Below are 20,207 nucleotides of genomic sequence, written 5' to 3' on the forward strand. Positions count from 1 at the left end.
GGCGACCACAAGAAGATTGACAGGAAGAGGCCGTTTGCGGGTGGCAACTGACCATTTTCAGGGAGTGTCCGGAACAGGCGTACCCAGGCACTCGGAAAGGGAAGGAGGGTTTCTGATGTCAGCACCGGCTCGGATCACCGCAGAGGCTTAGTAAGTCCTGGGCTGTGCAGAGACTGCACATCCGTTCGCACCCCTGCACACCGATTACCCCCTCCCCCTGTAGGCGGCGATTACCTGGTCACAGCAGTGGAAAAAAATCGCCTGCGTGCGACCAGGTCTGAATTAGGCCCATAGTTCCACTAGGTGGTAAGCTCATGTTATAATTGTGAAAGGCAAGTGGATGAGTACTCAAATACCAGAGGACACCAGCAATGATATACTGTCCAGCATTAAAGACCCAAGATTGGGGTAAGAACTGTAGCCAGCGACATGAAACATGGAAAACTGACCACAGAATGTTTGGCTGCCAAATTTGGAAGGTTAGCGTGAAGCAGATGAGAAAGCTAAATATTCTGCAGAAAGCCAAAAGTGCTATGAAATGGGATGGCAAAGCTTCAGGTATGTAACAGCAGTGCATGGATATTAGCAAAGCATAAAGTATTGACTCTGGATCCTCACGCCATGATACTAACTATAAGATATTTCTCTGATAAAGAACATAAATGTTTTCAAGACAACCATACAGCCATTCATACAACCCCTTATAGGGCCTAATTCAGATCTGATTGCTGCAGTGCCCCGGCGCATGCTAGTCAGCAGACGGACATCTCAGCCCTGCGATCGCTTCTGCCTGATTGACAGACAGAGGCGGTCGCTGGGCAGGAAGGGGCGGGCTGGTGGTGTTTGGCCGCCATTTTAGGGGCACGCTCCGGGCGACGCAGGCGTGCCCAGACCGCATTGGGGTGGGCCGCAGCGGCTGCGTGACGTCACATGCAGCCACTGCGACCCGGATTGCGACGAGTTGCTCCCTGCCAGTGCGCAGGAGCTGCGCTGGCAGAGAGCTACTAGTCAAGTACAAAAGCATCGCCGCTGTGTGATGCTTTTGTACTTGTGTGGCGGGGGGGGAGGGCTAGACATGCGGGGCGGACTAGCCCTGTGCTGGGCGTCCACCCGCATGTCAGGGTTACTGATTGTAGATGTGCTAAATTTGGCACATCTACAGTCAGGTCAGAATTGAATTAGGCCCATAGCTTGGTACAATAGAGACAAAAAAACATACTTTGTGAATGGAGGAGAACATTGCTCTTTGACATAGATATGACATATTGGGGTCAAGTAATCATGATGGCCTGCTATCCAGCAAAACTGTTTACCCAGTAAGACAACATAATCCTCCAAATGAACAAAGTAATAGAAAAAAATCTGTGCTGCAGCATATTAGGAAATTCAGAAGCAAGGCCTATGTACATGTTCCAAAAGTAAAGCATACAAAGTGGGGGGATCATGCATGGCTGGAATTCTGGTAGGCTAAAGAGAAGCTAAAAAATATACAGATATTTTTACATAAGACACCAGCAGGATAACAAGCAGCAGAAGCATGCAGACATTTCACGAGTGGCTCAGGCTAAACTACAACTACACACGTGGACAGGGAGAAAAGAGAAAATGAAATAACATTTTCCAATCTATCTGGCAAGGAGGAGCCTGAGCAATATCACTATACTTTCACCTAGAAAATCCACAAGATGGAACAAGCAAAATTCCAAACCCAAACGCAAAAATAGGTAAAAAAAATCTTTAGTGATGGATACAACACATGTAATTATTATTTATAAGTTCTGAAATAATAATTACTTCTAATTAATGGCTGATTCTGTCAAAACCCAAAAATTTTGTCAAAAAGTAATTACGATATAAAATGGTTATTAAAATAGTTCCTCTGGGAACTTCTCATTGCATTGTGGGGAAGATTCACACAGTCATGGGGTTTCAACAAACCTAGTGAGGGAACCTGCTCAAGAAGGAGAGACTATACCAGGGCTGGACCATGACATCCATCAGGAAGGTTAAGAGCTGGACTATCATAGTCAACGGGGAGGTCAAGAGCATGACTAATACAACCATCAGCGATGTCAACAGATGGACTATTACAGCCAACAGGGAGGTCAAGAACTGGACTATCACAACCAATGGGGAGGTCAAGAACTGGACTATCACAGCCAATGGGGAGGTCAAGAACTGGACTATCACAGCCAATGGGGAGGTCAAGAACTGGACTATCATAGCCAACAGGGAGGTCAAGAACTGGACTATCACAGCTAACAGGGAGGTCAAGAGCTGGACCATCACAGCCAACCGGGAGGTCAAAAGCTGAACCATCACAGCCATCAGGGAGGTCAAGACCTAGACTATCACAACTATCAATGAGGTCCCTAATTGGAGAATCACAGCCATATTGGAGTCCAGGTGTTTGACCATTACAGGCATCAAGGAGGTCCAGAGCTGGACCTTTACAGCCATTGGGGACATTGCAAATTAGAGGATTAGAGTAGATAATATATATAGAGCTGGACTTTTATAGTCATTAAAGACCTAGCATATCCAGTTGTAGGAGCACAGGTAAGTACTGCTTTGTACTTTAATGCATCACATGTAATTGTATCTTCAAACTAAAGAGTAACTATCCATTAAATAGAGTTACCGTAGCCTTTAATTCACTATAACAGTAAAAGTAACTCAGCTTTCAGCATTTGTCTGGAATGAGTGTTCCAAGTCACATTACTCGCAGACAAATTGCTTCGCCTGTAGCTCAGCAGTTCTGATATTTTCTTAGGAACCCCAGAGAGCAGCTGTATAATACACAGGGCAGGAATTGCATTACAGCCTCCTCTCTGCATAACAGTTATTTTCTGGAGTAAAAAAAGTGGAAAAACCAGCAACATCCGCTATTTGCACATAATGTCATAATTTTGAATATTAGTCCTAAAATCCCCTCTTCAAGCCCTGAATATCACAAAAATGTCTGAAAATCTCAGCTATTTACTTTCAGATCCTGGGGTAAGGGGGGGGGGGGGGGGGGTAACATAAATTGGCTTTATCATACACATATGGTCCTGTTGGTCTCATGTTACAGCTCAGTCCCCTCTTTCCTCTGGAATAGAAAAGACTCAATGCTCTGACTGCACACAGACCTAGAGGAGTCGCCTTTGAGGAGGAGAGTTTGGGCTGAAGAGGACTTTAGGTTAGTGAGAACTCACATGGACACAAATCACTTTACAATGTTTGTAGTTGTGTAATAGTATTGTTCTCTGTGGCTGGAGGACAGCAGGTATATGTTACCTTTCTGTATCCCTTCACAATGTATCACTGCACTGGATGAGAATTGCAGGGCTGTGTGGCAGTAGGAGGTACAGAATTGTTTGCTTTATTATTTCATACTGTATTGGCATTACAATGTGTTTTTGTAGCATGCGGAATATGCCCTATAGGCAGCAGGGAGGTTCATTAGATGTGCTATATGCTGTATTATTATTATATGAGGACTTGTGATGGAATGTACTATACAGCAACTATTACACAGACTTTTACTTATATTATCCTATGTGCTGCCTTTGTGCTGGGAAACTGTTCTGTTGGGTCTCTGTCTTGCAGTAACAGAGGGCTGATGGCTGGGGAATAGGATGTCTGTTACACTGCAGATACGCTGAAGTGTCATTGTAGTCTGTCTGGGTTGTTGGCCTTTTGTGAAGTAGATTCACGTGTTGCAGAATTGCAGGGCGCTCCGTTACTGAGAGATTGTTATACTGTATGTATTTATTACTTTTATTTTATTACACACGGTCGAGTCACATTATTATGACCACCTCCTGCATTTGACGTCGGCAGCGCGTAGCCCATGAAGTACGTCACGTGCCGTGCGCTGGCTTGGTGGGTATATAAGGTGTGCGCTGGCTTGGTGGGTATATAAGGTGGGTGATAGGCCGTCTGCAGACACATCACGCGTTGCTGTCATGGGTAAAAGGGGCGATTTATCCGAGTTGCAGAAAGGGATGATTATCGGCTTTCGGGACAAGGGCGGCGGTATTTCTGACACAGCGCAGTGTGTGAACTGTTCGCGTGCTGCTGCGGTGAAGGTGTATCGTGACTGGACAAATGGCACCATTGTGAATAACTGATGTGGAAACTATGGCGCACCACGTGCCACTGATGTGAGAGGTGAACGTCAGCTACGAAGGTGCGTGAGGGCCGACCGACACGCTATAGTGGAGCAGCTCACCATCACAATGATCCTGTGGACTGCCAGATGTGTCGCTATAATGACAGTTCAGCCCGTCTCACTGCTGTCCGTGCCGCACACGGGGGTTACTCTGGCTATAATACTGTGACTCAGCCATGTACATACCTCCCAACATTTGTATCGTTCAAGTCGGAACACCTTGGCACAGCGAAGCCGCGCAGCACTGAAAAGCGTGCATGGCCTGCTGAAAAGGGGTGTGGTCTCACGTGAATGACGCAATCGCGGACCACGCCTCCAATTCCCATCACAATGGGGGCAGAGCTGCGAGTGCTAGGGAGCCTCCCAACTGCCCCCCCACATACACACACACACACACTGCTGCCCGTGGGAGGGACAGTGGGACAGACCCAAAAAAACGGGACTGTCCCGTGAAAATCGGGACAGTTGGGAGGTATGCGTGTATGACCAACTTAAATGACTTTATATGTCTACACTTTAAAAAAGAATAGTATAGCTCCTTTTTGCGGGGCTTACACCCAAGTACGCTTTGTGGGCAGATCTGGCGATTTTTAGCACTTTTTGCATGTGTCGGAGCTGAACGCACGCATCTACGAGCAAGCTATACGCGTCTCAGTCCAATCCCACTTGCGGCTTATTGGGTGTAACTGGGCGGCAGCAAGGCATTCGTGTGTAGGGTAAGTGTTCTGAGGGTGACGTGGGCGTGTTGGCAGAATTGGGGGCTATTCAGAGGTGAGCGTACGCAGAGATCTTACACTTAGGATAGGGCTGGTGCAAGTCTGCGCTGACAGCAATGGCAGCTACTTCTACAAGCGGATGGGTGGGGGAGGTGTAGAGGCTGCAGAGATGCAGCTGTCTCTGGATACATGCAAGGATCCATATATATCTCTGAGCGCGCAATGCAGCCGCGCCTGAGAATGACTTGTGTGCATCTCTGAATCAGCTCCATAGTCGGTGCCTGGGGTGGACAAAGCCGTCAGGTCTAGGAGACGGCAGGGTCTGTGAAGCAGCGAGCCGGTATGTGCAGTAGAGTTGCTAGTAAACACTGATCAGGACTATGGCTGCCTGACTCCTGGGAATTGTCCACCTCTGGCTTATGTATGTAGGCATCTATAAATATACATGTGCAGTGTTTAGGAGCTTCACAGACAGCACGGAACTCATGCAGACTACTTATGGCAATGGTGGTCATTCCGAGTTGATTGCTAGCTGCTTTCGTTCGCTGTGCAGCGATGAGGCTAAAAAATGGCACTTCTGCGCATGTGAATGCGGCTCAATGTGCACATGCGAAGTAATATTACAACGAACAATGCAGTTTCACGCATGGTCTAGCGAAGCTTTTCTGTCGCACTGCTGGCCGCAGAGTGATTGACAGGAAATGGGCGTTTCTGGGTGTCAACTGACCGTTTTCAGGGTGTGTTCGTAAAAACGCAGGCGTGCCAGGAAAAATGCAGGCGTGGCTGGGAGAACGCTGGACGTGTTTGTGACGTCAAAACAGGAAATGAACAGTGTGAAGTCATCGCAAGCGCTGAGTAGGTTTCGAGCTACTCTAAAACTGCACAAAAAAATGATGCCGCCGCTCTGCGATCCTTTTGTTTGCCTTCTGCTAAGCTAAAATACACTCCCAGTGGGCGGCGGCATAGCTGCTAAAAACTGCTAGCGAGCGAACAACTCGGAATGACCACCAATGTGTATAAGAGTGGCAGCACACATATGCCTGGATGGGACGGGCAGGACAGGGAAAAACGGTGGAGCTCTGACATAGGCTAGATACGCTAAGGGTGTGTTTGTGCAATTGTCTGAACTCTACGTCAACACCAATAGCCGCAATGAGGCCGTCACACACACGGGGTGCAGGTGCACAACGCAGATATTGTGTAAGGGTTTGGTATATTTTGTTGATGGTTAATACTTTTCATGAGGGTCAATGACTGATGAAATGGTGACATGAGAACGACGTTGGCAATCGGCGGTGGGGCAACTTGGCTGTAACGACGGTAAGTATCCTAAGTCTGAGCCTCGCCCGGTGGCTGCGGGTAATGTTACGGCAGTTGTGGTGTTAGGTTGCTACTAAAGTCTGTCGCTAACCATAATCCTAACACTACAGCCTGGATGTATCAAACCTTCTAAAGCAGACAGGTGGAGAAGTTGCAGATATCGCCCAATCAGCATCTGCCTAACATTTCATAGAAATCACTTGATACATACATGATAGCTGAAAGCTGATTAGTTGCTATGGCCAACTTCTCCGCTCTAAAAGATTTGATTCACCTCCTCCTTAAATTCATTGGGACCATCCCATTTATTAATGAGAACTTTTAATCTCCGGCAACTAATTCGTGTACACAGCCTGATATTTTATTATTTATTTATTAACAGTTATATATATATAGCGCACACATATTCTGCAGCGCAGAACCACTGCAGTCCCTGCCCCACTGGAGCTTACAATCTATGGGGGGGTCATTCCGAGTTGATCTCTAACTGCATTTGTTCGCAGCGCAGCGATCAGGCATGCGTATGCGGCGCAATGCGCACGTGCGACGTACGAGTACAACGAACGATGCAGTTTTGCACAGGGTCTAACGATGCATTTCAGTCGCACTGCTTGCTGCAGAGTGATTGACATGAAGTGGGCGTTTCTGGGTAGCAACTGACCGTTTTCAGGGAGAGTGTGGAAAAACGCAGGCGTGGCTGGGCGATTGCTGGGCGGGTTTGTGACATCAAATACGGAACTGGATACTCTGAAGTGATCGCAAGCGCTGAGTAGGTTTTGAGCTACTCTGAAACTACACAAAAAAAATTTGTAGCCGCTGTGCGATACAACCATTCGCACTTCTGCTAAGCTAAAATACACTCCCCAGTGGGCGGCGGCATAGCGTTTGCACAGCTGCTAAAAACTGCTAGTGAGCGATCAACTCGGCATGACCCCTTATGTTCCCTGCCACATGTACATACACACAAACATATAAACTAAGTTAAAAAATTTTAAACGTGTACCAGAAAACAATTCCTGCCATGCAAACACACACACACACGTAAACTAGACACAAATTGTTCCTTGATGGGAATTGAACTTAAGACCTCAGTGCTGTGAGGCAGGAAGCTGATTATTGCACCACTTTGCTGTCCATCCAGCAAGTGGCATTCCTAATCTGGCAGTAAGGCAGCGTTAATTTTGTCAGAGAAAATTTGAACTAAAAGTATTCGAGTTTAATTCAGGACTAAAATTAGACTAAAATAAAAATTGAGATTCACTGACTAAATATTAACTAAAACAAGCGACTAAGGGGGTAATTCAGACTGCATCGCTGCAGCGGCAGCGATCGCAGTCTGAATCACTTTGTGGAGTGCGCTTGCGCACCCCGGGAGTCCAGTGAGATGCTAACAGCGGGAGGGGGCATGCCAACGTCGTGGTCCAGACAACGGAGGCATGTCCAGACTGTTGGGGGGGGGGGCAGGCGGCGGCGGCGGCTGCTTGACGTCACACGCTGCGACCCAGGACGCGGCAAATAGCGGCCTGCCAGCGCGCAGGAGTTGCGCTGGCAGGGAGCTACTCACCAGGTACAAAAGCATTGCCGCCGTGCGATGCTTTTGTACCTGTGCGGGAGGGGAGGTAGGGCCTGACATGCGGGGCGGACTAGCCCCGTGCTGGGCGCCCCCCCGCATATCAGAGTAAATGATCGTAGATGTGCTAAATTTAGCACATCTAGGATCAGTTCTGAATGACCCCCTAAAACTAATACGAAATTTAAAATCCTTGTCAAAATTAACACTGGAGGTGGGGTTTTCATTTTTAAAAGAACAATTACAGTATGTGTACCAGATATTTGCATAAAATAAATATGACCTGCTGTGAAGGAAATAGGATTGTGTACTGCACTTGTTTGTACTAACAAACTTAAGGCATTCATTTGTATTTGATATATGGGAGTACTATGGTAAGTCAGACTCAGTATGTCACACACTCTCAGCCTACTGAGCCTAGATTACTAATGATATATGGGAGCACTACTGTAAGTCAGACTCAGTATGTAACACATTCTCAGCCTTCTGAGCCTAGATTACTAATGATATATGGGAGTACTATGGTAAATCAGACTCAGTATGTAACACACTCTCAGCTTCCTGAGCCTAGATTACTAATGATATATGGGAGCACTACTGTAAGTCAGACTCAGTATGTAACACATTCTCAGCCTTCTGAGCCTAGATTACTAATGATATATGGGAGAACTACTGTAAGTCAGACTCAGTATGTAACACATTCTCAGCCTACTGAGCCTAGATTACTAATGATATATGGGAGCACTACGGTAAATCAGACTCAGTATGTAACACACTCTCAGCTTCCTGAGCCTAGATTACTAATGATATATGGGAGCACTACGGTAAATCAGACTCAGTATGTAACACATTCTCAGCCTACTGAGCCTAGATAACTAATGATATATGGGAGCACTACGGTAAGTCAGACTCAGTATGTAACACATTCTCAGCCTACTGAGCCTAGATTACTAATGATATATGGGAGCACTACGGTAAGTCAGACTTAGTATGTAACACACTCTCAGATTCCTGAGCCTAGAACACTAATGATATTTTGGAGCACTACGGTAAATCAGACTCAGTATGTAACACATTCTCAGCCTACTGAGCCTAGATAACTAATGATATATGGGAGCACTACGGTAAATCAGACTCAGTATGTAACACACTCTCAGATTCCTGAGCCTAGAACACTAATGATATATGGGAGCACTACAGTAAGTCAGACTCAGTATGTAACACACTCTCAGCTTCCTGAGCCTAGATTACTAATGATATTTTGGAGCACTACGGTAAATCAGACTCAGTATGTAACACATTCTCAGCCTACTGAGCCTAGATAACTAATGATATATGGGAGCACTACGGTAAATCAGACTCATTATGTAACACATTCTCAGCCTACTGAGCCTAGATTACTAATGATATATGGGAGTACTATGGTAAGTCAGACTCAGTATGTAACACGTTCTCAGCCTACTGAGCCTAGATTACTAATGATATATGGGAGTACTATGGTAAGTCAGACTCAGTATGTAACATAATCTCAGCTTTCTGAGCCTAGATTACTAATGATATATGGGAGCACTACGGTAAGTCAGATTCAGTATGTAACACACTCTTTGCCTATTGAGCCTAGATTACTAATGATATATGGGAGTACTACAGTAAGTCAGACTCAGTATGTAAAACATTCTCAGCCTACTGAGCCTAGATTACTAATGATATATGGGAGCACTACGGTAACTCAGATTCAGTATGTAACACATTCTCAGCCTACTGAGCCTAGATTACTAATGATATATGGGAGTACAATGGTAAATCAGACTCAGTATGTAACACACTCTCAGATTTCTGAGCCTAGAACACTAATGATATATGGGAGCACTACGGTAAGTCAGACTCAGTATGTAACACATTCTCAGCCTACTGAGCCTAGATTACTAAACATATAGTTAGAGGTATGCAAATTTCTCAAGGGAATTTTAGAGAAATGTTTTTCAGAAAATCCATTACAGTATTATTAAACTGTTTGCAAAAGTTATGACTAAAACATTGTCTAAAATTACTTAAATTAGACTAAATTGAAAACTGAGATCCACTGACTAAATCGTGACTTAAACAAAGTAAAAGAAAAAAGATGAAAATGTGACTTTAGTTTAAACCAACTACAATTTTAAGTAAGCGACAAAGACTAAAACTAAATTGAAAATCCTTGTCAAAAATAACACTGCAGTAAAGTGATAGCGGAGTTGGCGACATGTACTTGAGATTAAAGCAAAATAAGTTATGTTTAGAATGCATTACCCTTTAGATGGGTTATTGCACATTTGTCTATTACAGCTTACTGGAAGGTTGTCTCATACAAGCCATTATTTTTGTTTCCCCGCAGGCACCTCCCAGTTCAATCCATCAATAATCTGATGCTCGTGTCTGACTACGGCCCCTGAGATGCTGGGATTTCCGATCTATGTTGTCCTACTTCTGTCCTACATGAAACCGTCCTTCTGTCAGACCGACTGCTCCGACGTTGTGTGCGAGCCGACGGTGAACTGTATTGATGAGGTGTTGGAGGAGGGCTCCTGTTGCCCGGTGTGCGCCCAGCTCGGATGCACCTGCGAAGGGTACCAGTACTACGACTGCGTGAATGTTGGATTTAAAGACGGGAAAGTTCCCGAAGGCGAATCCTACTTTGTCGACTTCGGTAGTACAGAGTGCTCATGTGCTATGGGGGGAGGAAGGATCAGCTGCGACTTTATCCCATGTCCCGAATTACCGCCCAACTGCATTGACGTCATCCAGCCCGCGGACGCCTGCATCCAGTGCGGGAGGATCGGCTGCGTCCATGGGAGTGAGAAGTACGAAGCGGGGCACACCTTTCACATGTCACAATGCAAGTTCTGCCACTGCCCCAATACCGGGGGTGACTTAATGTGCTACGCTGTACCTCAATGCGACACGGATGCCAACAGTACCACTCATCTTATGGACACGACCGAGAGTGACCCAGAGAGACAATATGACTATCCCTATAGCCACGAGCAGGACCCCCTGGACTCCACAAGCCATGAAGTTTATGAAAAAAATAACAATTTCAAAAGGAACGCCATGCAGGACCATTCCATGTTGGATTATAATGATAAGGTAGATGATGACTCTTTGTCTACAACCATGCACCCAACCAAGTTGGTTCAATCGACAAATTCCCATTCTACAATGCCCTTCACCTCCCAACCACCTACACTTGGGGTATCTACAGATAATACCTACATCACCGAGAACAGTAGCACTATGTCACTAGCAACATCCAAGAAAGCTCATGCTGATGACTTCATGGAGACCACAACACAACCAACTCAACAAGACCTTGTCGAGCAGAACAGTCCAACTCCACCAACACCGTCAAAGCCAACTGATCCAAACAAGGTCTCAACTATGGGAAAGGGCCTTGAGAAGGAAGAGACTCCAAAATTTGGTCTACAAGTAGCTAACGCTGAGTACACCTTTCCAACAGTCCATAGAGCTGGTCTCCCAGAAGAGGAAAAGGAAGCAAGTACCTTCTCACAGGCAGTAAAGGCGACCACAGCAGCTGGTCATTTCAGCCCGAGTCCCTCCGCAGAGCCTCAAGTTCTGTTCCCTGTTCTGCTGGCAGAGGGCAGAGTTCCACAGAACAATTTAAATCATTCAAGGTCACATGATGGTAAGAGAAGTTTTGTTTTTGTTTTTTGAGCTACACAGAGGCTACGGACACATTTAGTTGCTTATATAGGCCCTGTAGTGGGCAACAGGGCCATCTTAACACATAGGCAAACTGGGCAGTTGCCCAGGACCAATTCTAGGGGCCTTTGAGCAGGGGCGGGTGGTGGCAGACAGTGTATGGCTGTCAGCTTGCTGATTGGTGGATGGATGGAGCTATACACCAATCAGAGTGCAGCACTCTCTACCTGCCTCCCAGCCTGCAGTCAGACAGTGAATGGCTGTCAGCATGCTGATTGGTGGATGCCTGGAGCTATACACCAATCAGAGTACAGCACTCTCTACCTGCCTCCCAGCCTGCAGTCAGACAGTGAATGGCTGTCAGCATGCTGATTGGTGGATGCCTGGAGCTATCCACCAATCAGAGTGCTGACAGCTTTTCACTGTATGGAAGCATGTAGAGAGATGATGCAGAACTGCAGGAGGAACTTATTATGGATTTTTTTAATTGGTTCCCATGAATGGGTGTGTAGGGGCACCAGAGCATTGCTTTGACCGGGGCCTACTATGCTGTTTAAGTGGTCCTGGTGGGCACCTGTGCTCTTTATACTGCAGGACAAACAAACCTGATAGGCTTCACTGTGGGTTTGGTTGGTACCCCTCTCCTTGTAATGTTATGTATCATCGCACCCATGCCTAGCTCTGTCAGCCCTGAGAATGATACCAGTGCGTAGTCATAACAGTATATTCATGGGCTTTCAGGCAATGTTGTCTTATGTGACTCTAAAAGAATTCTACTAATTTACAAATCACAGCGTCGGATCTCACCCCGGGGTAAACATTCATGCAAAGGGCTTTTGTTCCTGTGTAAATGGTGTGGAAGGCGCTCACAGCCATATCTATCACAATACACGTTATCTGCCTATGTAGATAAGCATTTCTCCTGGGTGTAGAAGTGTCTGTGCTGGTTGGATGATGTTATCTGTGGGAACGGGGAGGAAGAGGGGCCACCGGCGGAATGTCAGCTCATTTCCACAGAGAAACTGTCGGAAGACTTGTATTGTGTATCCATTCTCTCCATGCAGTGTGTGTAAGATACTGGTTCCTATTTCTGACATATAACGCCTGTCCTACTGTGAGATCTGTGCGTGGAGACAAGTCATCATTATTTCCCAATGTACAGTACTGTCATAGAGTAACAAGGCCTCATCTCTATATAATGACCCAATTGGGGAGATAGAAATAAGTCACATTCCAACAAGAGATGGTCAGTAAAGCTACGTACATATTGCTGGGCAGGAAACGAGAGCCCCATTTGGTTTTTAAAGGTGAAACAAATATTGTATTAACTATAGCATTGTTACTAGTCACACTGCCCCGCTGGATTGCTGCGCTCCTGCAGGTATAACAGACACTTGTTCCCTCTGATGTACTTCTGGCTCCTGGATGCTTGAGATGCGTTGCACTAAACATAAGCAGGTAGATGTGTTTTTATTTGCGCCTTAGGTATGTGCAGAGCACAAATGTATCCTACTCTGGGCCTAATTCACACCTGATCGCTGCTAGGTAGAGGGCAGGTACAGCTGCGGGGAGGGCAGGTACAGCTGCAGGGAGGGCTGTTAGAGCTGCAGGGAGGGCAGATAGAGTTGCAGGGAGGGCAGGTACAGCTTAGAGATGTGCACCGGAAATTTTTCGGGTTTTGTGTTTTGGTTTTGGGTTCGGTTCCGTGGCAGTGTTTTGGGTTCGAACGCGTTTTGGCAAAACCTCACCGAATTTTTTTTGTCAGATTCGGGTGTGTTTTGGATTTGGGTGTTTTTTTTCAAAAAACCCTAAAAAACAGCTTAAATCATAGAATTTGGGGGTCATTTTGATCCCAAAGTATTATTAACCTCAATAACCATAATTTCCACTCATTTTCAGTCTATTCTGAACACCTCACACCTCACAATATTATTTTTAGTCCTAAAATTTGCACCGAGGTCGCTGGATGACTAAGCTCAGCGACCCAAGTGGCCGACACAAACACCTGGCCCATCTAGGAGTGGCACTGCAGTGTCACGCAGGATGGCCCTTCCAAAAAACACTCCCCAAACAGCACATGACGCAAAGAAAAAAAGAGGCGCAATGAGGTAGCTGTGTGACTAAGCTCAGCGACCCTAGTGGCCGACACAAACACCTGGCCCATCTAGGAGTGGCACTGCAGTGTCACGCAGGATGTCCCTTCCAAAGAACACTCCCCAAACAGCACATGACGCAAAGAAAAAAAGAGGCGCAATGAGGTAGCTGTGTGAGTAAGCTAAGCGACCCTAGTGGCCGACACAAACACCTGGCCCATCTAGGAGTGGCACTGCAGTGTCAGGCCGGATGGCCCTTCCAAAAAATACTCCCCAAACAGCACATGACGCAAAGAAGAAAAAAAAGAGGCGCAATGAGGTAGCTGTGTGACTAAGATAAGTGACCCTAGTGGCCGACACAAACACCTGGCCCATCTAGGAGTGGCACTGCAGTGTCACGCAGGATGGCCCTTCCAAAAAACACTCCCCAAACAGCACATGACGCAAAGAAAAAAAGAGGCGCAATGAGGTAGCTGTGTGAGTAAGCTAAGCGACCCTAGTGGCCGACACAAACACCTGGCCCATCTAGGAGTGGCACTGCAGTGTCAGGCCGGATGGCCCTTCCAAAAAATACTCCCCAAACAGCACATGACGCAAAGAAGAAAAAAATGAGGCGCAATGAGGTAGCTGTGTGACTAAGATAAGTGACCCTAGTGGCCGACACAAACACCTGGCCCATCTAGGAGTGGCACTGCAGTGTCACGCAGGATGGCCCTTCCAAAAAATACTCCCCAAACAGCACATGACGCAAAGAATAAAAAAAAGAGGCGCAATGAGGTAGCTGTGTGACTAAGATAAGCGACCCTAGTGGCCGACACAAACACCTGGCCCATCTAGGAGTGGCACTGCAGTGTCACGCAGGATGGCCCTTCCAAAAAACACTCCCCAAACAGCACATGACGCAAAGAAAAATGAAAGAAAAAAGAGGTGCAAGATGGAATTGTCCTTGGGCCCTCCCACCCACCCTTATGTTGTATAAACAGGACATGCACACTTTAACCAACCCATCATTTCAGTGACAGGGTCTGCCACACGACTGTGACTGAAATGACGGGTTGGTTTGGACCCCCACCAAAAAAGAAGCAATTAATCTCTCCTTGCACAAACTGGCTCTACAGAGGCAAGATGTCCACCTCATTATCATCCTCCAATTCATCACCGTGTACATCCCCCTCCTCACAGATTATCAATTCGTCCCCACTGGAATCCACCATCACAGCTCCCTGTGTACTTTGTGGAGGCAATTGCTGCTGGTGAATGTCTCCATGGAGGAATTGATTATAATTCATTTTAATGAACATCATCTTCTCCACATTTTCTGGAAGTAACCTCGTACGCCGATTGCTGACAAGGTGAGCGGCGGCACTAAACACTCTTTCGGAGTACACACTTGTGGGAGGGCAACTTAGGTAGAATAAAGCCAGTTTGTGCAAGGGCCTCCAAATTGCCTCTTTTTCCTGCCAGTATACGTACGGACTGTCTGACGTACCTACTTGGATGCGGTCACTCATATAATCCTCCACCATTCTTTCAATGGTGAGAGAATCATATGCAGTGACAGTAGACGACATGTCCGTAATCGTTGTCAGGTCCTTCAGTCCGGACCAGATGTCAGCATCAGCAGTCGCTCCAGACTGCCCTGCATCACCGCCAGCGGGTGGGCTCGGAATTCTGAGCCTTTTCCTCGCACCCCCAGTTGCGGGAGAATGTGAAGGAGGAGATGTTGACAGGTCGCGTTCCGCTTGACTTGACAATTTTCTCACCAGCAGTTCTTTGAACCCCTGCAGACTTGTGTCTGCCGGAAAGAGAGATACAACGTAGGTTTTAAATCTGGGATCGAGCACGGTGGCAAAAATGTAGTGCTCTGATTTTAACAGATTGACCACCCGTGAATCCTTGTTAAGCGAATTAAGGGCTCCATCCACAAGTCCCACATGCCTAGCGGAATCGCTCAGTGTTAGCTCCTCCTTCAATGTCTCCAGCTTCTTCTGCAAAAGCCTGATGAGGGGAATGACCTGACTCAGGCTGGCAGTGTCTGAACTGACTTCACGTGTGGCAAGTTCAAAAGGTTGCAGAACCTTGCACAACGTTGAAATCATTCTCCACTGCGCTTGAGACAGGTGCATTCCACCTCCTATATCGTGGTCAGTTGTATAGGCTTGAATGGCCTTTTGCTGCTCCTCCAACCTCTGAAGCATATAGAGGGTTGAATTCCACCTCGTTACCACTTCTTGCTTCAGATGATGGCAGGGCAGGTTCAGGCGTTTTTGGTGTTGCTCCAGTCTTCTGTACGTGGTGCCTGTACGCCGAAAGTGTCCCGCAATTCTTCTGGCCACCGACAGCATCTCTTGCACGCCCCTCTCGTTTTTTAAATAATTCTGCACCACCAAATTCAAGGTATGTGCAAAACATGGGACGTGCTGGAATTTGCCCATATTTAATGCACACACAATATTGCTGGCGTTGTCCGATGCCACAAATCCACAGGAGAGTCCAATTGGGGTAAGCCATTCTGCGATGATCTTCCTCAGTTGCCGTAAGAGGTTTTTAGCTGTGTGCGTATTCTGGAAAGCGGTGATACAAAGCGTAGCCTGCCTAGGAAAGAGTTGGCGTTTGCGAGATGCTGTTACTGGTGCCTCCGCTGCTGTTCTTGCGGCGGGAGTCAATACATCTACCCAGTGGGCTGTCACAGTCATATAGTCCTGAGTCTGCCCTGCTCCACTTGTCCACATGTCCGTGGTTAAGTGGACATTGGGTACAACTGCATTTTTTAGGACACTGGTGAGTCTTTTTCTGAGGTCTGTGTACATTTTCGGTATCGCCTGCCTAGAGAAATGGAACCTAGATGGTATTTGGTACCGGGGACACAGTACCTCAATCAAGTCTATAGTTGGCTCTGCAGTAATGATGGATACCGGAACCACGTTTCTCACCGCCCAGGATGCCAAGGCCTCAGTTATCCGCTTTGCAGCAGGATGACTGCTGTGATATTTCATCTTCCTCGCAAAGGACTGTTGGACAGTCAATTGCTTGGTGGAAGTAGTAAAAGTGGTCTTACGACTTCCCCTCTGGGATGACCATCGACTCCCAGCAGCAACAACAGCAGCGCCAGCAGCAGTAGGCGTTACACTCAAGGATGCATCGGAGGAATCCCAGGCAGGAGAGGACTTGTCAGAATTGCCAGTGACATGGCCTGCAGGACTATTGGCATTCCTGGGGAAGGAGGAAATTGACACTGAGGGAGTTGGTGGGGTGGTTTGCGTGAGCTTGGTTACAAGAGGAAGGGATTTACTGGTCAGTGGACTGCTTCCGCTGTCGCCCAAAGTTTTTGAACTTGTCACTGACTTATGATGAATGCGCTGCAGGTGACGTATAAGGGAGGATGTTCCGAGGTGGTTAACGTCCTTACCCCTACTTATTACAGCTTGACAAAGGCAACACACGGCTTTACACCTGTTGTCCGCATTTCTGTTGAAATACTTCCACACCGAAGAGCTGATTTTTTTGGTATTTTCACCAGGCATGTCAATGGCCATATTCCTCCCATGGACAACAGGTGTCTCCCCGGGTGCCTGACTTAAACAAACCACCTCACCATCAGAATCCTCCTTGTCAATTTCCTCCCCAGCGCCAGCAACACCCATATCCTCCTCATCCTGGTGTACTTCAACACTGACATCTTCAATCTGACTATCAGGAACTGGACTGCGGTTGCTCCTTCCAGCACTTGCAGGGGGCGTGTAAATGGTGGAAGGCGCATGCTCTTCACGTCCAGTGTTGGGAAGGTCAGGCATCGCAACCGACACAATTGGACTCTCCTTGTGGATTTGTGATTTCGAAGAACGCACAGTTCTTTGCTGTGCTTTTGCCAGCTTAAGTCTTTTCATTTTTCTAGCGAGAGGCTGAGTGCTTCCATCCTCATGTGAAGCTGAACCACTAGCCATGAACATAGGCCAGGGCCTCAGCCGTTCCTTGCCACTCCGTGTGGTAAATGGCATATTGGCAAGTTTACGCTTCTCCTCCGACGATTTTATTTTAGATTTTTGAGTCCTTTTTTTACTGATATTTTGTGTTTTGGATTTTACACGCTCTGTACTATGACATTGGGCATCGGCCTTGGCAGACGACGTTGATGGAATTTCATCGTCTCGGCCATGACTGGTGGCAGCATCTTCAGCACGAGGTGGAAGTGGATCTTGATCTTTCCCTATTTTTGGAACCTCAACATTTTTGTTCTCCATATTTTAATAGGCACAACTAAAAGGCACCTCAGGTAAACAATGGAGATGGATGGATACTAGTATACTTATGGATGACGAGTGACTGACGACACAGAGGTAGCTACAGCCGTGGACTACCGTACTGCGTCTGCTAGTATAGAGACGATAATGATATAAAAAATATATATATATCACTACTGCAGGTATATATAATATAATGACGGACCTGCTGGACACTGTCAGCAGACTCCTAAACTACTAGTATGAAGAAGATAGAAAAAAAAACCCCACCACAGGTAGGTATACAATTATGGACGAGCACTGACGACACAGAGGTAGCCACAGCCGTGGACTACCGTACTGCGTCTGCTAGTATAGAGATGATAATGATATAAAAAATATATATATATCACTACTGCAGGTATATATAATATAATGACGGACCTGCTGGACACTGTCAGCAGACTCCTAAACTACTAGTATGAAGAAGATAGAAAAAAAAACCCCACCACAGGTAGGTATACAATTATGGACGAGCACTGACGACACAGAGGTAGCCACAGCCGTGGACTACCGTACTGCGTCTGCTAGTATAGAGATGATAATGATATAAAATATATATATATATCACTACTGCAGGTATATATAATATAATGACGGACCTGCTGGACACTGTCAGCAGACTCCTAAACTACTAGTATGAAGAAGATAGAAAAAAAAAAACCACCACAGGTAGGTATACAATTATGGACGAGCACTGACGACACAGAGGTAGCCACAGCCGTGGACTACCGTACTGCGTCTGCTAATATAGAGATGATAATGATATAAAAATATATATATATATCACTACTGCAGGTATATATAATATAATGACGGACCTGCTGGACACTGTCAGCAGACTCCTAAACTACTAGTATGAAGAAGATAGAAAAAAAAAACCCACCACAGGTAGGTATACAATTATGGACGAGCACTGACGACACAGAGGTAGCTACAGCCGTGGACTACCGTACTGCGTCTGCTAATATAGAGATGATAATGATATAAAAAATATATATATATCACTACTGCAGGTATATATAATATAATGACGGACCTGCTGGACACTGTCAGCAGACTCCTAAACTACTAGTATGAAGAAGATAGAAAAAAAAACCCCACCACAGGTTGGTATACAATTATGGACGAGCACTGATGACACAGAGGTAGCCACAGCCGTGGACTACCGTACTGCGTCTGCTAATATAGAGATGATAAAGATGATAGAGATGAACAAAAAAAATATAACACTACTGCAGGTAAATATTTATATAATATAATGAATGACGGACCTGCTGGACACTGTCAGCAGAATGCGTTTATAGAATTTAAAAAAAAAACACCACAGGAGTGTTTAACTTTTTCAGGCAGACAATATACTGGTGGTCACTGGTCAGTCACACTGGCAGCAAAAGTGTGCACTGTACTCCTGCTATAACTGCACCCCAGTCTCCCCCACAATTCAGCTGTGTGAGCAGTGAGCACTCAGCACAGTCAGATATACATAGATGATATTATCATGCAGCACACTGAGGCTGAGCACAGATATGGTATGTGACTGTGTATCATTTTTTTTCAGGCAGAAAACGGATTATATTAAATAATAAATAAAACTGGTGGTGGTCAGTCACTAGTAACTATCAGCAAAACTCTGCACTCTGAGTACTCCTAATGCTCCCCAAAATTACTAAGTAATCAACTCAAGTGTCTCTATCTATTCTAACGGAGAGGACGCCAGCCACGTCCTCTCCCTATCAATCTCAATGCACGTGTGAAAATGGCGGCGACGCGCGGCTCCTTATATAGAATCCGAGTCTCGCGATAGAATACGAGCCTCGCGAGAATCCGACAGCGGGATGATGACGTTCGGGCGCGCTCGGGTTAGCCGAGCAAGGCGGGAAGATCCGAGTCTGCCTCGGACCCGTGTAAAAAGGCTGAAGTTCGGGGGGGTTCGGATTCCGAGGAACCGAACCCGCTCATCTCTAGTACAGCTGCAGGGAGGGCAGGTACAGCTGTAGGGAGAGCAGGTACAGCTGCGGGGAGGGCAGGTACAGCTGCAGGGAGGGCAGGTACAGCGGCAGGGAGGACCGGTACAGCTGCAGAGAGGGCCGGCACAGCTGCAGGGAGGGCAGTTACAGCTGCAGGGAGGGCAGATACAGCTGCAGGGAGGGCAGATAGAGTTGCAGGGAGTGCAGGTACAGCTGCAGGGAGGGCAGTTACAGCTGCAGGGAGGGCCGGTACAGCTGCAGGGAGGGCAGGTACAGCTGCAGGGAGAGCAGGTACAGCTGCAGGAAAGACAGGTACAGCTGCAGGAAGGGCAGTTACAGCTGCAGGGTTGGCAGGTAGAGCTGCAGGGAGGGCAGGTACAGCTGCAGGGAGGGCCGGTACAGC

At 46.7% G+C, this 20,207-nt stretch overlaps 1 protein-coding gene across 3 annotated transcripts in view; it reads left to right on the plus strand.

The window, feature by feature from the left end:
• The first annotated feature begins 3,090 nt into the window (after positions 1 to 3,090).
• LOC134958607 (fibulin-2-like) overlaps positions 3,091 to 20,207 on the plus strand; it is a 74,850-nt gene continuing 57,733 nt past the window's right edge. For 2 of the 3 annotated variants that reach the window (XM_063941314.1, XM_063941316.1), the window contains exons 1-2: positions 3,091 to 3,181; positions 10,137 to 11,444. In XM_063941314.1, the coding sequence (XP_063797384.1) occupies positions 10,196 to 11,444 (1,249 nt within the window). In that variant the 5' untranslated portion in view covers positions 3,091 to 3,181; positions 10,137 to 10,195. Of the gene's footprint in view, positions 3,182 to 3,238; positions 3,348 to 10,136; positions 11,445 to 20,207 lie in introns of those variants that run through there. The other variant, XM_063941315.1, reaches the window with a different exon arrangement.

The sequence above is a fragment of the Pseudophryne corroboree genome, chromosome 9, assembly GCF_028390025.1.
Source record: "Pseudophryne corroboree isolate aPseCor3 chromosome 9, aPseCor3.hap2, whole genome shotgun sequence".
NCBI classification, from domain to species: domain Eukaryota; kingdom Metazoa; phylum Chordata; class Amphibia; order Anura; family Myobatrachidae; genus Pseudophryne; species Pseudophryne corroboree.